A 15,566-nucleotide genomic window follows, 5' to 3' on the forward strand; every position below is an offset into this window, starting at 1 on the left:
TTTAGTATGGGAATGCACATTAACATAAATATTATTGGTATTAAATTCTTTTTATAGATATTAATGCAACAATTTTGGTTAATAAAAAGAAACCAAGTCAGATACACCATATCTGTACCATGGATGCTAGACAATTAACACAGAATTCCAAAAGCCATATTTTTTTGATATTTATGATTTATCTGAGTGCTGAATAATAAATGTGAGTCTGTCAGTGCGATCGCTCATCCATACACTCTCTGCTCCTTCACTAGTCTCTTGGCTTCTTCACCTCTAGTCCCTATCATCTTGTCCAATTATAAGATGTCCCCTGCCTCATCAAAAGAAGCTGTGTATTCACTCCTTCATGCTCGCTGATTCCATTTACCAAATACCGTTAGATTCCACACTGGCGTTTCTCCATGTCATGTCATGCACCGCTGCGTTGTTGCCCATCACTGTGTAGTAAGGGACGGTCAAGTCAGGCATGGTGCTGTTACACACACACACAAGCTGCCGCTACTGCTGCAGTTGACAAACAGTAGGCAGTCTCTTGTAAATTGGAGAAAATGAGCTGAGCCAGTCAAGCATTCATTTTTAATATATTTTTCAATTTTGCTTATTTTTAGAATAGTATGTTTTTCTTTATGGGAGCGGTTAGGAGTAGGCATATGAAAAAAAGGCTTGATTATAATAATTGAAACAAACTAACACGGTGCTGCTCCGTTTAATCTCTGTAAATCATTAAAAAAACCAAAAAAAAAAACCAAGCACTGCTGATCTTGAATAATTTGATGGCACAAATAAAAATGAAATTGAGTATTTATAAAAAAAAAAATTTTTAAGGATCAGTTGTGGGAGTTATATTGAAGCCATTTTGTATTACACTTGACTGTGAATTTGGATTCTGGTAGCGACCAGTATGGACTTTTTCCTGTAATGCACTTATCAATTATTGGATATGATGTGAATTTAGCAATTTGTGTTGACTGTTACAGAGAGAGAGAGAGAGGGGGGGGGGGTGGGGGCAGTCTGACAGGTATTGTCTTGGGGTTTGTTTCCATGATGTACATTCACATGTAATGATGGGAATTACTAGACAAGTGTAATCATACTGCTGATGGGTAGTTAAACATGGCGGCAGATATCGTCTAGGGATTTGAGATTGTGATTATTGTAAACTAAGAGTGGAATTGGGTCGTGACGTTCACGCCTTTCGAGGTGTTGTCGATCACCTGGCAAGATAACATGAGTATTTCATAATTTGACACGACTGTGCTTTGCATTCTGACCTTAAGGGGCGAGTATTTGAGTTTTACTTTGGACTCTTACTAAGACTCGTACTCAGATGTTCACCTGTACTTACTTATTCTGCTCAGTACCCAAGTGTCAAAGTGACTCCCTCTGTTTCTTGTAGTAGAACCCATACACATTACAAGACAAGTTCTCAAATGGTGTTCTTTGAAACAAACTTACAGAGGGTATATTGTAACTGTCGGGAGGCAGTATACAGAACATTATGATAAAGTCCTGAAGAGCTTTAGGAAACAGACTATGGATTTCACACAAAAACAATTAAATCAAACCGAATGATGGGTAAAAATCAGCTTGCAGTAAACTGGCATTTAAAGTGCTTGGCCATTATTGACTGGAGAAACTCGCACATAGCTACATGTACGATGCAGCGGATCGTTTTTGCTCATGAGTTAGTCTCTATAAATAGACATTCAGCCTGAAACCATTCTTTGGACTGCAACGTTTTCTTTTTTCTTTTATAGCGGTAAATTTCCCCTGATTTAATCACGTCATTGGAGAAACAACTTCCCAATAAACACACACTGCAATCTTGGGTCTAGTTTTCTGCTCTCTGTGCATCGAAACCGCCACCGTGTTATTAAAAATGACTTGTTCGTTCTGTTTATTAAAAAGACCTAGCCTAGGTAGGAAATGCAGTGGATTGAATTTGATGGAAGATGGACGAGGCTATTGTGCATGGCCTATAAATGGTTTCTGTATGTAAATGTAGCTGCCTGTACTTGTAGGTTGCATGGATGATTGGAAATGCACAGTGACAATTGAAGTCGGCGTGTAATACATTTTCTGCAGTTATAGAAATTTGTTTAATTAGCAAAACATTCTAATGATTCAACGGTAGTAATTTATTACATGTGGACAGTAGGGGTATGTACGTACCAATCACACACATTATACATTGTAACAATGGACCGTAAATTAGTGATTGTGTGTTTACAATCATTGCTTATTGGCCAGTTATTTGTGGTGGTTTAATATGTTTCATAGGGCAGACTTCTTTTCTTTAATTAGTGATACTTCTTATTACTCGTCAAGGTTGAATTGTTCTTTGCTTGTGTTTATTTTGTTGGTCATGTCATCAAGTAGATGTTGCAACTGAAAATAAAAGATTTACAATCTTTGTATGTTGGATACTTTGAAACTACCATACTTAATTCATTCATCAATTAATGGTTTTTGATAGTCAGTTGGGTAAGTTGCAATGCTAAGCAAGAAATGTTGTGCTTACCAGCTTAATCTTGTGGGTCCATTGTAATCATAAGAGCTGCCTCGTTGCAATAACCATATTGTGGCAGAATTTGCTGAAGCAGAACATAATATTAGTTTTTGCTGAGGAGAATTATTATGATGCTTAGCAGATTATGAGCAAACTATTTTGTCCAGTACATACACCTACACATGTATCTTTACCACATTGTATCATTTTGTCATGATGAGCCATGTGCACCTCCAGCATCGCACATTGTACTTATTAAATTCTGTTTCACTTCATTGTTTTCCCTTCCTTAAATTCCTGTTCCCATGGTAACCTATCATTGACGTGTACTAACATTCACAGTTTTACCAGGGCTGCCAAATCAAACTTTTTTACCTTATTGTTTTACCTTTCTTCTTGATTAGTATGCATATTATTCTTCAGTACAACTTGTTTGCTACTGATGATCATCTTCTTGTGATTGAGCAATTATAATGTAGTTGGTTTATAGAGACTCAATTAAGTTCATTTGGTTTGAACTCAAAGTGGATTAAACACTTAATTGGAATGTCTTTATAGTGCTATTCACTGGTTTGATTTTAATTCAAGTGATGGTGAATCAAAGTGTCCGCTAGAGCGAGACTCTTGTTGGGGGGGGGGGGGGGGTTCAATGGCACTAATAAGTGGCTTAGGCTGTGTTCTAATTGGTGAATACAGCTAGGGCTACAGCTAGATTTCTGCTTCATCATGGGTTGAGGTATAAGACGTCCTTAGCAACACCCATAGCAACAGCCTTACCCATAGCTGTAGACGCCTATTTGGATTCGGCCTAGGTCTGCAGACATGGCTCGATAATATAACAAGATAACACATTACACTGTCATGAAAGCTAGCTGCAGCCAACAACCAAAGCCAAATTTATCTTTTTATAATAGTAATATAGTCTGGTGAATCCAATACAAATCATCATGCTGCCATCCACCGAGTCAGCTAACCACTCCTATAAAAAAAAGGCATTTCATCTTCATTTATTGCATATTTCATAAAAGAACAAAATTCCAAATCTTTCAACTCATGATCAACCTCATCTTTTGAGTCTTTTTTGACCTTTGACATTTAAGTCCAAAGTTCAAAGTATTTTTTTGTTTTTCTTCAAATTGTTTGCAGATATTCAGGACGCCTGTGTCTTGTTACCCGTTGATCAAAGTAAGCCCCAGATTCTCCTTCATACTTGTAGTGTGTGTCAGACAGTGTGTCAGTGTAGTTTATAATCCCTGTAGTGTCGTCCCTGTTCCCTGTTTACATGTAGTTGTTTTAGAATACCCTAGATTACTTTTACTTTTTTTTTTGAGGAGAGGCATGTTGGAAAGTGGTATCCAGAAATGGTGAATGAAAAGAGAAAAGTAGAAAGGCATGACTAAGATTCCTAAGCATGTGAATTATGTTTGAATGGTATACATATGATATATTGTTGGTTCTGAAAGGGGGTTCGGGAGGAGAAGTAGGTTGGTGTGAGGGGGTTGGACACGGAATATAAAGAAGAATCAGAAAGATAGGGGATGAATTACTTTGTGGGTACTATATATTCTAGACATTTAACAATGAACTAAGCTTGGGCGATATCACGATATTATCGAATATCACGATATTAATTTGGAAACGATTTTGATATCGGATGGATTTGGTTTTAATCGAAATATCGATATATTGCGATATGTCGCGATATATCGATATATCGATTAAATATCGCGATGTATTTGCTAGCTGAGACATCTTGCACCCCATAGGTTTGTAGTAAAACCAGAAGAATAGGTCGTTAGAACACCTCTCTTATGCTATGACTGTCTCTTCTACAACTTTCACTTGGAGTTTTAAGACTGATGATGTCAAATTTCATTAATCGCGATTATATCGAATATCGCAATATATTGTCGGCGATATATCGTGAATAAAATAAATCGATATCGCCCAAGCTTACAATGAACCATACAGCACATTTCCCTCTTTACTTTCTGTGGCCATAAAACAAGCATAGAGGAACAAAAGCTGGTCAAGCAGAATATATTGCTTTAAGGGAACAAGTCACAAACAATGAACATTATGTTGGCTGGAGACCTGTTAAAAGTAAGAACTGTCATCCCTTAGCAATTTTGCAATAGAGCATTTTTTCCAAACTTGTTATAAATTTAAAATTAGTTAAAACAGAATAAGTTTTGTTAATGTGTCTGAGATGTTTGTTTCAAAGATCCCTTGGTTATTTTGTCTTGTAGTCTTGTGCCAGTTTTTGGTGCCTGTTTTTATTTCTGTATACAAGACACAGAGCGTCTGTTGCATGTCCCCCCCCCCCCCCACCCCTCCCACACACAAATCACCTGTAAGCCTGTGACTTAAACCCCCAGGCAGCGTTTTCTTGATCACTTTAATGCAGGTTATTGAGTTAAGCCCCAGGTAATATGCTATGCACTTCATGCATGCATTATTCATTAGGTTACATTTATCGTCAACAGAGGGGGCTATTCAAGTTTAGTGAATTATCTTGTTATCATAATGCAGTGAATGTTCATGCATCATGCTATTTGGGTTTGTATTTTAGTTTATTTTTGTTTAGATTTGCATTTATTTTTGCAAGACTAAAGCATGTCCGAGTTAAATTGCTAGCTGCAATTGATGTTTTTTGTTGCTATTGGCACATGAGTTTGTTAAAGTAGTGACTGAAACATCTTGTTTGAGCATGTACTGTAGGTAGGTTTTTAAAATGATGCATTCTACATTAACTGTCTGTAGTTGATCCTTGAACATACATTGCATGTTTTATTGTGTACAAACACACTGTGACCCTTCCTAACATAGTTAAAATTGACCCTGAATCAACTCACAAATTACTCTATTATGTTAGCTGTCTTTAATTTTACTTAACAAAATAAACAACATTCCCTTTGGAGACAATGATATAGAATTTTATTTGGCTCTGAAATGAAGATTCATTGTGAGGAGGCATTCCAGGCCCAAAGATGGATGAAAATTCCTAAATAAAAGCCACAATAGTAGCAAAGACAGCCTAGATGCTTTTCAGTATATTTGAAGTGCCTACATGCTTTGTATGGCACTAAATTGGCTTGTCTGCTAGCGTGGGTGGGAGGGGAAGATGCAATTAAGGTTTTCTCTGCGGAACTGAAATTGGCTGATTTGATTTGGAACGCACAAGGCTGCCATGTTGGAAATAAGCTATAAAAAGCTATAAAAATCAACTGGTATTTGAGTGGTGAATGAAAAGGGTACCAGACATTTGGGATTCGAACATTTCATGTAGAATGTTTACCCCTTTCATGTACGCTTCAAACAACTAGCCAAACATATTTTAAAGTGGAACCAGTCTAATACAAAAATGGGGGTATTGTTTGGCGGGTCGGTTGGTTTATTTTAAAAGTACTCCATTATTCTTTATGGGCAATCCATTTCTTGTCGTATTCTAATTTAATAGTTTGATCGTTATGTCAAAAATCCTTCAAGATGCAATAACTTCCTTGTATTGAATAAACACTGTCGAATTTCCAGTTTTACCACATGATGCCTGCCATATTTAATATATTTTATAAAAACTGTCATTTTACAAACTTGTATTGTTTATTTCCTTCCACATTAGATATTCAAGAGTTTTACGAAGCCACCTTGATGGACGGTAGTAAAAGTGTCACTCAAAAAACCATGGAAACTCTTGAAGTGGCCTCCAAATGGGAACAACAAACGTATGCAACTCCAATGCGCCCAGATAACTCACCGGTATGTACAGTATGTTACGGGGCTGGAAATACACAGAGGCTGTAGCCTCAGTTGCCCTGATCTTGAACTTGGTTGCCCTGATCTTGGCCTTTGTGCCCCTTTCATAGACTTTATGATTTTGCAAACGAAGTGCCCATAGCAAAATAAAATGGCCTTGCTCTCTCCAAGATAAAATTCCAGGCCTGATGTTAATTGTTTTTGAAAGTCATGTTTCCATTTTTTATTTGATAGAAATTAGTAAAACTGAGAGTTACCTGAAGAGTTTTCGGTGTTGATAACTGAAAGTTTGAAGAACTCATGATAATCATTGTTAACTGGCCCCACGAAATCATGTTAGATTCATCCAAATCATGCAAAATGATTGTATTGATTTGGAGAGTTTGGTAGGGTGTGTGAAGAAAGTAAACACAATTGTTTCTGTTTTAGAATCAAAACAAACCAAAACAATAAAACTTTCCAAACAGAATTCTTTGATTTAGACAATTCAAAATAAGAATTTCTGTTTTAAATGGGATCTGAGACTAAGATTCACACTGAAGTACAAGTTATAAATCGTTTTGTCAGGTTTAATGTTATATAAATCCATACAAAGTTATTCTTGCTGTTAATCAAGTCCAATGTGTATTGTGATAATCAGTCAATAGGAAAGATCAATAGCCCCCTCTATTGGTAAAACTTGGTAAGTATGTGCAGGTAAGTACAGGTTGACGAACTTAGAAGGTCATGTATCTATAGGCACAAAATTAAAAAAAGCTTCAAGATGTACAAGTTTTTCAGTTGTGTACAGTGGTCACAGTATATTAGCGAGGTTACAGCACATACCAACCGCATCTCTGGTTGTATTGAGGGCAGTATTCACTATTCAAACGGACAGAGGATTCAGAAGAAATCATTTTGTAGGATGCCTATGAAAACCTTTTAAGAGTCGACTCTGGCTTTTTGATAACAGTTATGCAATTTCTTGACTGTTCATGACCAAAGTATGACCCTACCTTTAAGTGTTTTTAGTTGATTTGTAAGATGAACACTGTATGACTAGAAGTCAACTCTAGAGAGATCATCAAAGCTCAAGTCAGATCTGTCCAGGAGGGAGATACTTAAATGTCATCATCAGCTCAGCTGATGAAATGACAGTTTGTAACAGCTTCTCTTGAAAGGTTAATTATGGACCATTGGACCCACTATGTGTTTGTAATATTTATAAGTCAATTCACTGCTATTGTTGTTATGAAGCTTCACTGGAAAGCTGAACCAGTAATAATGAAGATTTCTATTCAAGCTAAGTTTTCATGATATTATTTTGGAATTAGTGCAATTATCTAAGTTACTACATTAGAGCAGTTCATCTATGAGACAAGGTCAAAAGATTAGACACATTGTTTTGACATATTTAAAAAATAAATACAGGCATGTATTTTAAAGTAAATGACAAATATATATTGGTACTCATACCATAAGAACTTCGACAGGAAAATGAACTGTTAAACTGGAAGTTTATTCCCTCTGCACAAATATGAACACAGACTCTTTAGAATTTGAAACTAGGACAATTATTTGATGGCCTAAAGCCGATATGAAGCCATGATGTTTGATAGTTGGAGTCAGCTGTATAAGTCTAGGAGTTTTAGAATTAAACCTCCTGCATCGTTCAATCAAAACGCCATTCTTGTCAACCTCCCACCGGCCTCATCACATCACAAATAAAAACACTCTTTGCATTTCTAGCTTTAGTTCCCATACTGTGAAGTACCTTGGTTTTATCTCTCCTTAGTGTATGTAACATAAGTACATAACACATTAATGTTACATCTGGGACAGGGAAGTTGGGACCAGCGTGAGAAGAATTGAATAATCTGACGTTATTGGATGATTTATTTGAAATCGGAGATCAGGGTAACTTGATTTTAATTTCACACTAGGCATTGCACCTGTTCAGATATACATAGGGTGCACATGCTCAAATGTACAAACTATTTTTACTTTATTTTTTATTGAGCAATTGCACTTTGATTTGCACAAATTTAAAAAACATACTTTAGTTCATTCAGCTTGTTTGAAAGTTTAGTTAGGTGTGTCAGTTTTTATTAAAGGCAAACAAAGCATTTTTTCTCGTAAATTTGTTCTTCCAAATGAGGGTTTTCTCATCGAATACATGTAGATAACTGCTCTTATTTCTAGAAAAAAATCCAATAGAGTTGGTAGGTTTGTTATGACCTTATTTGCAATGTTTTTAAATAACTTTGTTTGTTGGATTGTAAGAACTTTGAAAGGACTTTTGCCACAAATTTACATTAATATTATTTAATGTCCATGACATCTTTTAATGACATCGGAGGCATCTGTGTTTTTACTGCTGTTTTTCAATTTGTTTTCTATCAGCCATTTCCCCCCCCACCTCTATTCCTTGATACATAACAAGAACCCTCTGTCATAAGTTGTTGGTCCTTCCTCCATAGTACACATGTATTCTTACTTGGTTGGCTTGTCTTGGCCTTGGAAGTGTCCATCTTCACATGTGTGGGTTGTAAGTTAGATTTAGATTCACCTTCTATTTGGGTAATTGAAACCATCCCTCCAGACATATGTCCTCATTATATTAAATAATCTTTACTATTTTAAGAACGAGGCTGGTCAGTCCAGTTTTACACCCACAAATTGGATTGCATTTCTTCAATTTACATCCAATCCAGCGGAATCTCTAACATTCTGTTCCCCTGCCATTAATTTGTGTCTTGAAGAAGAGAAAGCCATAACTTGACCCACCATGTTTCTTGGGGTTGTAGGGCAGAGACAGTGCAGATTCACTCTAGGGAGTTATTGGTTGATAATCAGTAACCTTTATACGATGACCAACTGGCAATGGTTGGAATTCCCGGAGGGAGTAGGGCAAGGATCATTGAAGCTGCTTAAAGGAGGTATAGTACACCACAGTCAAACTCCAGTCTTATGATTTCAGAATTATGGCCAAGGAATGCTGTCTAGCTTTTGATAAACTCTTCTTTTTTTTGCTGTTGTTGCTGATACGAGTTTCAAACCAGATGTTCTTGGTCAGTAATCTGGCTAAATTGTTTTCTCCCCTTGATTCTTTTGTTCCGATGCCATTTCTGAGTAAAATAATAAGCCCATTGAATTAGTGGATGATTTATCTTGACTTCAAATCTTGCTATGCGAATGGTTGGCAATAGAGGCACATCTTACTGGGAAACATTTGTGCCATAAGTGCACTATCCTTGGCCCAGCATAGAGTAAGGCTCTGTGCATGGGAATCATATGCAGAGAGTGAGACAGTACAGCATCTTTAAGACGTTGAAGCAAGATGATACAATTGGTTCAGCTTACAACCAATGAACTTTACCATCCAGTCAGAGTTTGTTCACCCAGTAATATATAAGGCATGTTTATGCACACACGCATACTGGTGGCATTCAATATTTGATGTGTTATAATATAAGAGGCCTCCTCTCTATGGATGTTAAATAATGATGTAGCCTGAGTAATTAAATTTATAATTCCCTGTCAACTGACACCTTTGCTGCTGTGAAAAGCCCCATATACTCTCAGCTAATGGTGACATGTAGTCTCCTCTCTGCAATTACCTGGCTAACATGGCTACCCACAACATAATGTTAGACACAAAATACTGCCACTTCATGTGTATGGTACATTATACTGCAGAAGGGGTACCCAAGGGTTTACCAGGGTTTTACCCAATTAATGAGAGAGAGTGTTTAGTTAAGGAGGGGGGGGGGGGGGTATTAGCTCAATTGGGATAATTAGGGTAAGGATTTCTCTTTGGGAATCATATGGGTTTAAGAGGGTTCCCAATGAAGATAAAAACACCACAACAGGATATATTAAAATTGAGACTAGTGTTGAAGATACAACTTTTTTGGAGCCAATATTAACCTGATGTCAATAAGGAATCTTACAAAATACGTATGTTGTTTAGTAATGTTAGGTTCAAGCAAAGGCTTCAGACCAAAAAGGTTTAAAATGAAGGAGGCGCCTGAACCTTGGTTTTCAAATTGCATCCCTTTATATAATAAGGCCTTGGGGTTTTTGATCTACACTGAACAGTAGGCATTGATTTTGCTCTTTCATGGAACTCTTGTCTGTCAGAGTGACTGAGCAATGATGACTTCAAGAAATACAGACTGAACTCTTTATGAACCGTCTTCATGAAATGTGAATTCTACTATGGGGTATGATCAGCTGTCTTTGTAGACTGGTCCCCTGTCTGTATTCGGAAGGTTCAAGACGCTTATTGGTTTTATAGAACTGGTAATTTAAATGATTTGTCGTGTCTGCTTATACATGGCCACATGAGGGCGTTGTTTTGTTAAAAAAGGGATTCACAGAAAAGCAAACAATTCAAAAAAGTTCTGGTTGGACACATTTGAGCATTATAACGGATAAAAGGTGTGAATGAAATCAAACTGTTTTTAACGTATGATATTTTAGATAGTGTTGATTTCCTTAAAAGTTACACATCTTTAACAATTTCTTGTTTTCTGTGTAATTGTAAGTCAAAACCATAGCCTTTTTTCAACCAGCACCATCTCCTCAATTAGCTGAAACTGGGTTAGAGTTTGACAAATGGCTGACTCCAATATGGATGTATATATAAGTAATGGTTTTAACATTATGCTGTGCATACTGATTGGACAATGTCCAACTGATTATGTATTTTAAGGAGTTGTTTATCAGTCTAGCGTCTGCCGGTCTCCGGATATAAACCTGAAGGGGGATTGATCTAAACACCATATGCAAACTGTATAGTAACTGCTTAGAGTAGAGAAGAGAATGTTACATGAGAACATTGACATGGATGATACACTCTATGTTTCAGATGTTAACATGATGAACTTAAAACTACTGAACATACTGAACACAAACCATAATAAAGGTTCTTATTGCATGGAGCTGTTCAGCACACAATCTCAGTCCAGGAAATTCATCTTTGATGGGCAACAAATTTCTGTTGGATATGTTTCGTCTGTTAACTTTTTTAAAGGGGCACCGATGCCTAGACCAGGGCAAGGGCAGCCATGACCTTTATGGCCTCTTGTAATTCCAGGCCTGAAATTTTACAGTTTTTTGAAGAAAAAAAACCTGCATCGTCATTCGTATTGTATGATTTGACTCAAGGTATTATTTTTGCTAATTAGATTCAGAAGCAGTTCAAAAAGCAATACTGACTAATTTACATTACTTTGTGAACATGAAGAGAAAACAAAACACACTTGTCTTTAGGCCTACTGGCAATTTGTTTTGTTTTTGGGTAGTTTTAAAACCATTGTACATTTTGTGTGATGCAAAACTGCATACGTGTAGAAACAACATTGCTTAATTGAAGCAGTTGTATAACCGTGCACATTCACCCTTTGGCTGCTTGCATACAGTCTATAGATCACACTGTGTATACAATCACACTCATCTCCTGCAGTCTTGAAATACCGTCTCCTGACAGAGCTGATGAATGTTTATGTTTGGAATGTCTTCTAGACCTGGGTTGAAGGAGGAGTAAGACGTGGTGTACAGACAGACCAGCCACATGAGGTAGTATCATCATTCCTTGAGCTGTGAGAAGATGCTATCCACAAATCACCTTATCATCTTCCAAGAAGTTTTTATAACAAATCTTTGTATTTCTACTCATTGTTTCTGCAATCAGTTCATGATGGAGATCTGAAGGCTATCATTTTCTGAATGACTTTGAAGCACCTTTTATTTTTTGAGTGGAGAATGTTTTTTAGTACCAGTGCTATCAGCAGACACTTTGAGTAGAGACGAACCTAATGGAAGTAAACCAGTTTATGCCGCCTGTTTACTGGTCCAGCTGTTTTCTTCTAGAGTCCTGTGCAGCCTACAGACAGGATCTATATTTGGATGAGTAGTTACAAGGAGGTTTATAAAACATCTCAAGTGCTGGTGAAGTTAAAAGAAAAAAAGTAAACTCTTTTCCTGCTGCTTAATATTTGTCTTTGGATGACTTGACTTTATGGATCGCTTTTGTCTCAGTGGAATGGAAACTCATCTTTCATAGTGACAGCTCTGTTACTGTAGGGAGTTTATCTGGAGAGTGTGTCTCTCCCAGAAGAAATCACCTTCGATTTGCTTACTTCATACTTTGATTCATTGATTATTCTGTGTAGCTTTTTGTACCTTTAAAACAAGGATATAGCTTTAGCAGGAGGCATCTTGATTGTTTTATGTACATCTCTGTTTTATGTATGTGTTTGAAAGTCCTTACAAATATGGCTTGTTTTCTTTGATTGACATCTGTTTATAATGAAGAGATAAATCACTATGTGGGCAGTTTATTATCAGAACAAACTACAAGCCATTGTACGTGGTATATAAGGATGCGCAAAGTACACACTCAAAAATGAAGTTTCAATCTTTCAAACTTAAAAATTGTTGGAAAGATCTAAAGCATTAAATTTGAATCATGTGTTACTTCTGTTTGTGTTTACAAAATCTAAGAGGATTCTGAAGATGTAATACTCAGAGAGATGTGCAGGACAAGCTTTGTGCTAAATGCCAAGGAAAATCTCTGTGATTTGCTTGTTTAATCTCATGCCTGCATTCTACTTTGTGCAATGTGAGGTCATTAACCCATAATCTTCTTTGGAGAGTCTGACATCATCATGGTCACAGACATCTTGTCAGAGACGAAGACAACAACTTTAAGTGTGCTCCTCCAATGCCCACTTGCCCATCTCAAACGCAATCTCAAAGGAAATTGCAACATGAATAATAAACAAGTTGGCGGTGGGATGCTTTGTAAAGCACAGGCTTAGGGCCATGGATAACATTTCAGTCAAGTCGAGGGGCTCTGTTGGGTCGTTGTCGGAACCTGTGAAGATCCGCTGTTCATATATGAGGACAGCTCGAGAAAGGATGAGGTTTGGAATCTTTGGACCACCGAGGAGGGTTTACAAAGTAGGTAATATCTCTCTTTATCTTTGTGTGATGTGTATGGTGGGAACAATTATTAGAAGTTTTTAGACATCAATTTTATGTTATGATTAGGAATGGCTATGAAAGAAAAGAGTGAGTTGAATATTTATTTTTAACTGTTTGAAATGTTATTGGAAGCAATGCAATAACTGACCTCACTTTTAAACAATCATTTTATTGTAAATATTCTGATGATTTAGGAAATGTGTTTGTAGTTGGTTTATAATTATCAGGCATGATGTTCTTTCTACTTTAGTCTGTGTTTTTAAATAAAAAAAATTTGCCCTCAGATAAATCAGAAAACTACACTAAGGACCAAATAATATTTATTCACATTGTATTGAAAACATACCTTTCTTGAAGCACACGAGGGCGCTATTGCTATAGACCATGAAAAAGTAAAATTTATTTTCAGTCATTAAAATGTAGTGCGTACATGCACATTCTCAAATACATTATAACTTGCACGTGTACATTTTCTTATGTACATGAATTAGCCTAAATACTTGAATAAATCAAGCCATTAATGCATTTCAGTGATTTTCATTCAGGGCATTGTAGAAATGTTTACTTGTGCAGAGATCTTGATGTGTTCATATTACTGATTGAATGGCTGGTGTTGTGTGCATTCATTGCAATTGCCAATGTTTCAAGAAACAGCATCAAATAACCATTTAATTTTTAAACAGAAACTGGATATTGTTTAATTTGTTGGAAAAAAAAATACAAACAGAAATGCCCTTTAGGGTAGTAACATATTTAGTTTGCTTTAGATAATATCAGATCTTATAAGTTGTCTCCAATATATTCGTGCATATTAAATTCAGATTGTCCAATTCAAATTTCCATTCATGCAAACCTAAGCGGGCTGATGAATAATTCCTTCATATTCAGATGGAATTACGTTACTGTACGTAGTAAGTTGATGTCAGACTGTGATATATTCATACTAGCTTTGATAGCATCTCAGCTTTATTAAATTCATCCCTGGGGTTGCTATGCATTTTACATATCATTATACAACATTGTCATGTACTAGAGTTGTATAGCGCTAGTCTCAAGTTCAAGGCGCTTCTATGTTGTTATTGTAGTGGAGCCTTGAGTCTACATGTACGATGTGAGGGGGTTTCCGGATGGAATGTATGAAAGACCAGGCTAGGATGTTTATCTAGCGCTGGAATAATTGAAGAATGGGGACCCTATATCGTTTTAGTCTTTTGATTTTTTCAATGATGACTAATATTAACATTCGACACTACTGATCTAACGAAAACAAACCATCATAATCTTTTCCTTTAAAGTATTCTATGATTCATTATTTGAAACAAAACTTAATTTCCCTCAGTAAATTTAACCTAAAAAGTGCAGACAATGTAAACCTAGCAATTTGATATTTTTGTATAATTCCACCTGGGACCAGTTCCTGTCAATATTCTAGTGTGCCTTAAGTCAACATTCCATGTATGAATGGAGTCCGTGATCAGACCTCTATACAGAAAGGGCCATCAATGCATAATGCATTCTCATAGAATATGCCATACAAAATTATGCTACCAGGGGTTTTATTGTGTGAGCGTCATTTTCTGTTTTGTAACATTAGAGAAGCTTGAATGAGGCGACGCTGCGTAGCCTATGCAGACTTGACTCGATTATAACACTAACTAATGATGCAGAAATAACACGCTAGACCAAGCTTTGGAATTATTAAATGTGTCAGGTTTAGAGATTGGAATGCTTAGTTTACATCTACACTGAAAACCAACTTCAGAGTTAGTTTTTGATGACAAACTCACATGTTTTCATACTGAAATTTGATCTTCAGTTTATTAATTTAACAATATTTGTTTGCCATGTTTTGTTTTCCTGTTTGCTGGTTGGAACAATAACGAACACTGGATTGTTAATAGGAGGGTGTACCTTTTGTCATTACTCTAAAAATGTTACTTGGTAACAAGACTGTAGCTGCTGATAAAGAATAATATTTTTTAAACCGGTTCCCTTCAAAGATTGGACAATAATATTTCAATATAAAAAGCATTTCTGCATAAAACATCTTCAGATTTTATTCTTCATGCACAGACATAACCATACCAGTTTTTCTGTATTATCTCTGTAAAAAGAAAAAAATGGCAACACTTTTCCTTTAATCTAACATTCTTTGCCCTGCCCCCTCCTTCATACTTTTGAAAACTTTCAGAAGTTTCTGATATTTTCTTTTTCTAGACTAGAAAAAAGACACCTGTCGTAGCCATTATACACCACTCAATGGTAAACTATGGTGAAATGCAGCCTGGTCTCCATTTATGTGATTCAGCAACCATGACAGGGTCATGTC

The 15,566-nt window shown here is 36.3% G+C and overlaps 1 protein-coding gene across 5 annotated transcripts in view; it reads left to right on the top strand.

Annotated features, from left to right (window-relative positions):
- LOC139944921 (disks large homolog 1-like) overlaps window positions 1-15,566 on the top strand; it is a 95,586-nt gene that overhangs the window by 28,441 nt on the left and 51,579 nt on the right. For 3 of the 5 annotated variants that reach the window (XM_071942102.1, XM_071942101.1, XM_071942104.1), the window contains 2 exons: window positions 3,656-3,694; window positions 6,132-6,268. In XM_071942102.1, coding sequence (XP_071798203.1) covers window positions 3,656-3,694; window positions 6,132-6,268 — 176 coding nt within the window. Of the gene's footprint in view, window positions 1-3,655; window positions 3,695-6,131; window positions 6,269-13,060; window positions 13,214-15,566 lie in introns of those variants that run through there. The other 2 variants (XM_071942103.1, XM_071942105.1) reach the window with 2 other exon arrangements.

The sequence above is a fragment of the Asterias amurensis genome, chromosome 12 (genome assembly GCF_032118995.1).
Source record: "Asterias amurensis chromosome 12, ASM3211899v1".
In the NCBI taxonomy this organism is placed as follows: domain Eukaryota; kingdom Metazoa; phylum Echinodermata; class Asteroidea; order Forcipulatida; family Asteriidae; genus Asterias; species Asterias amurensis.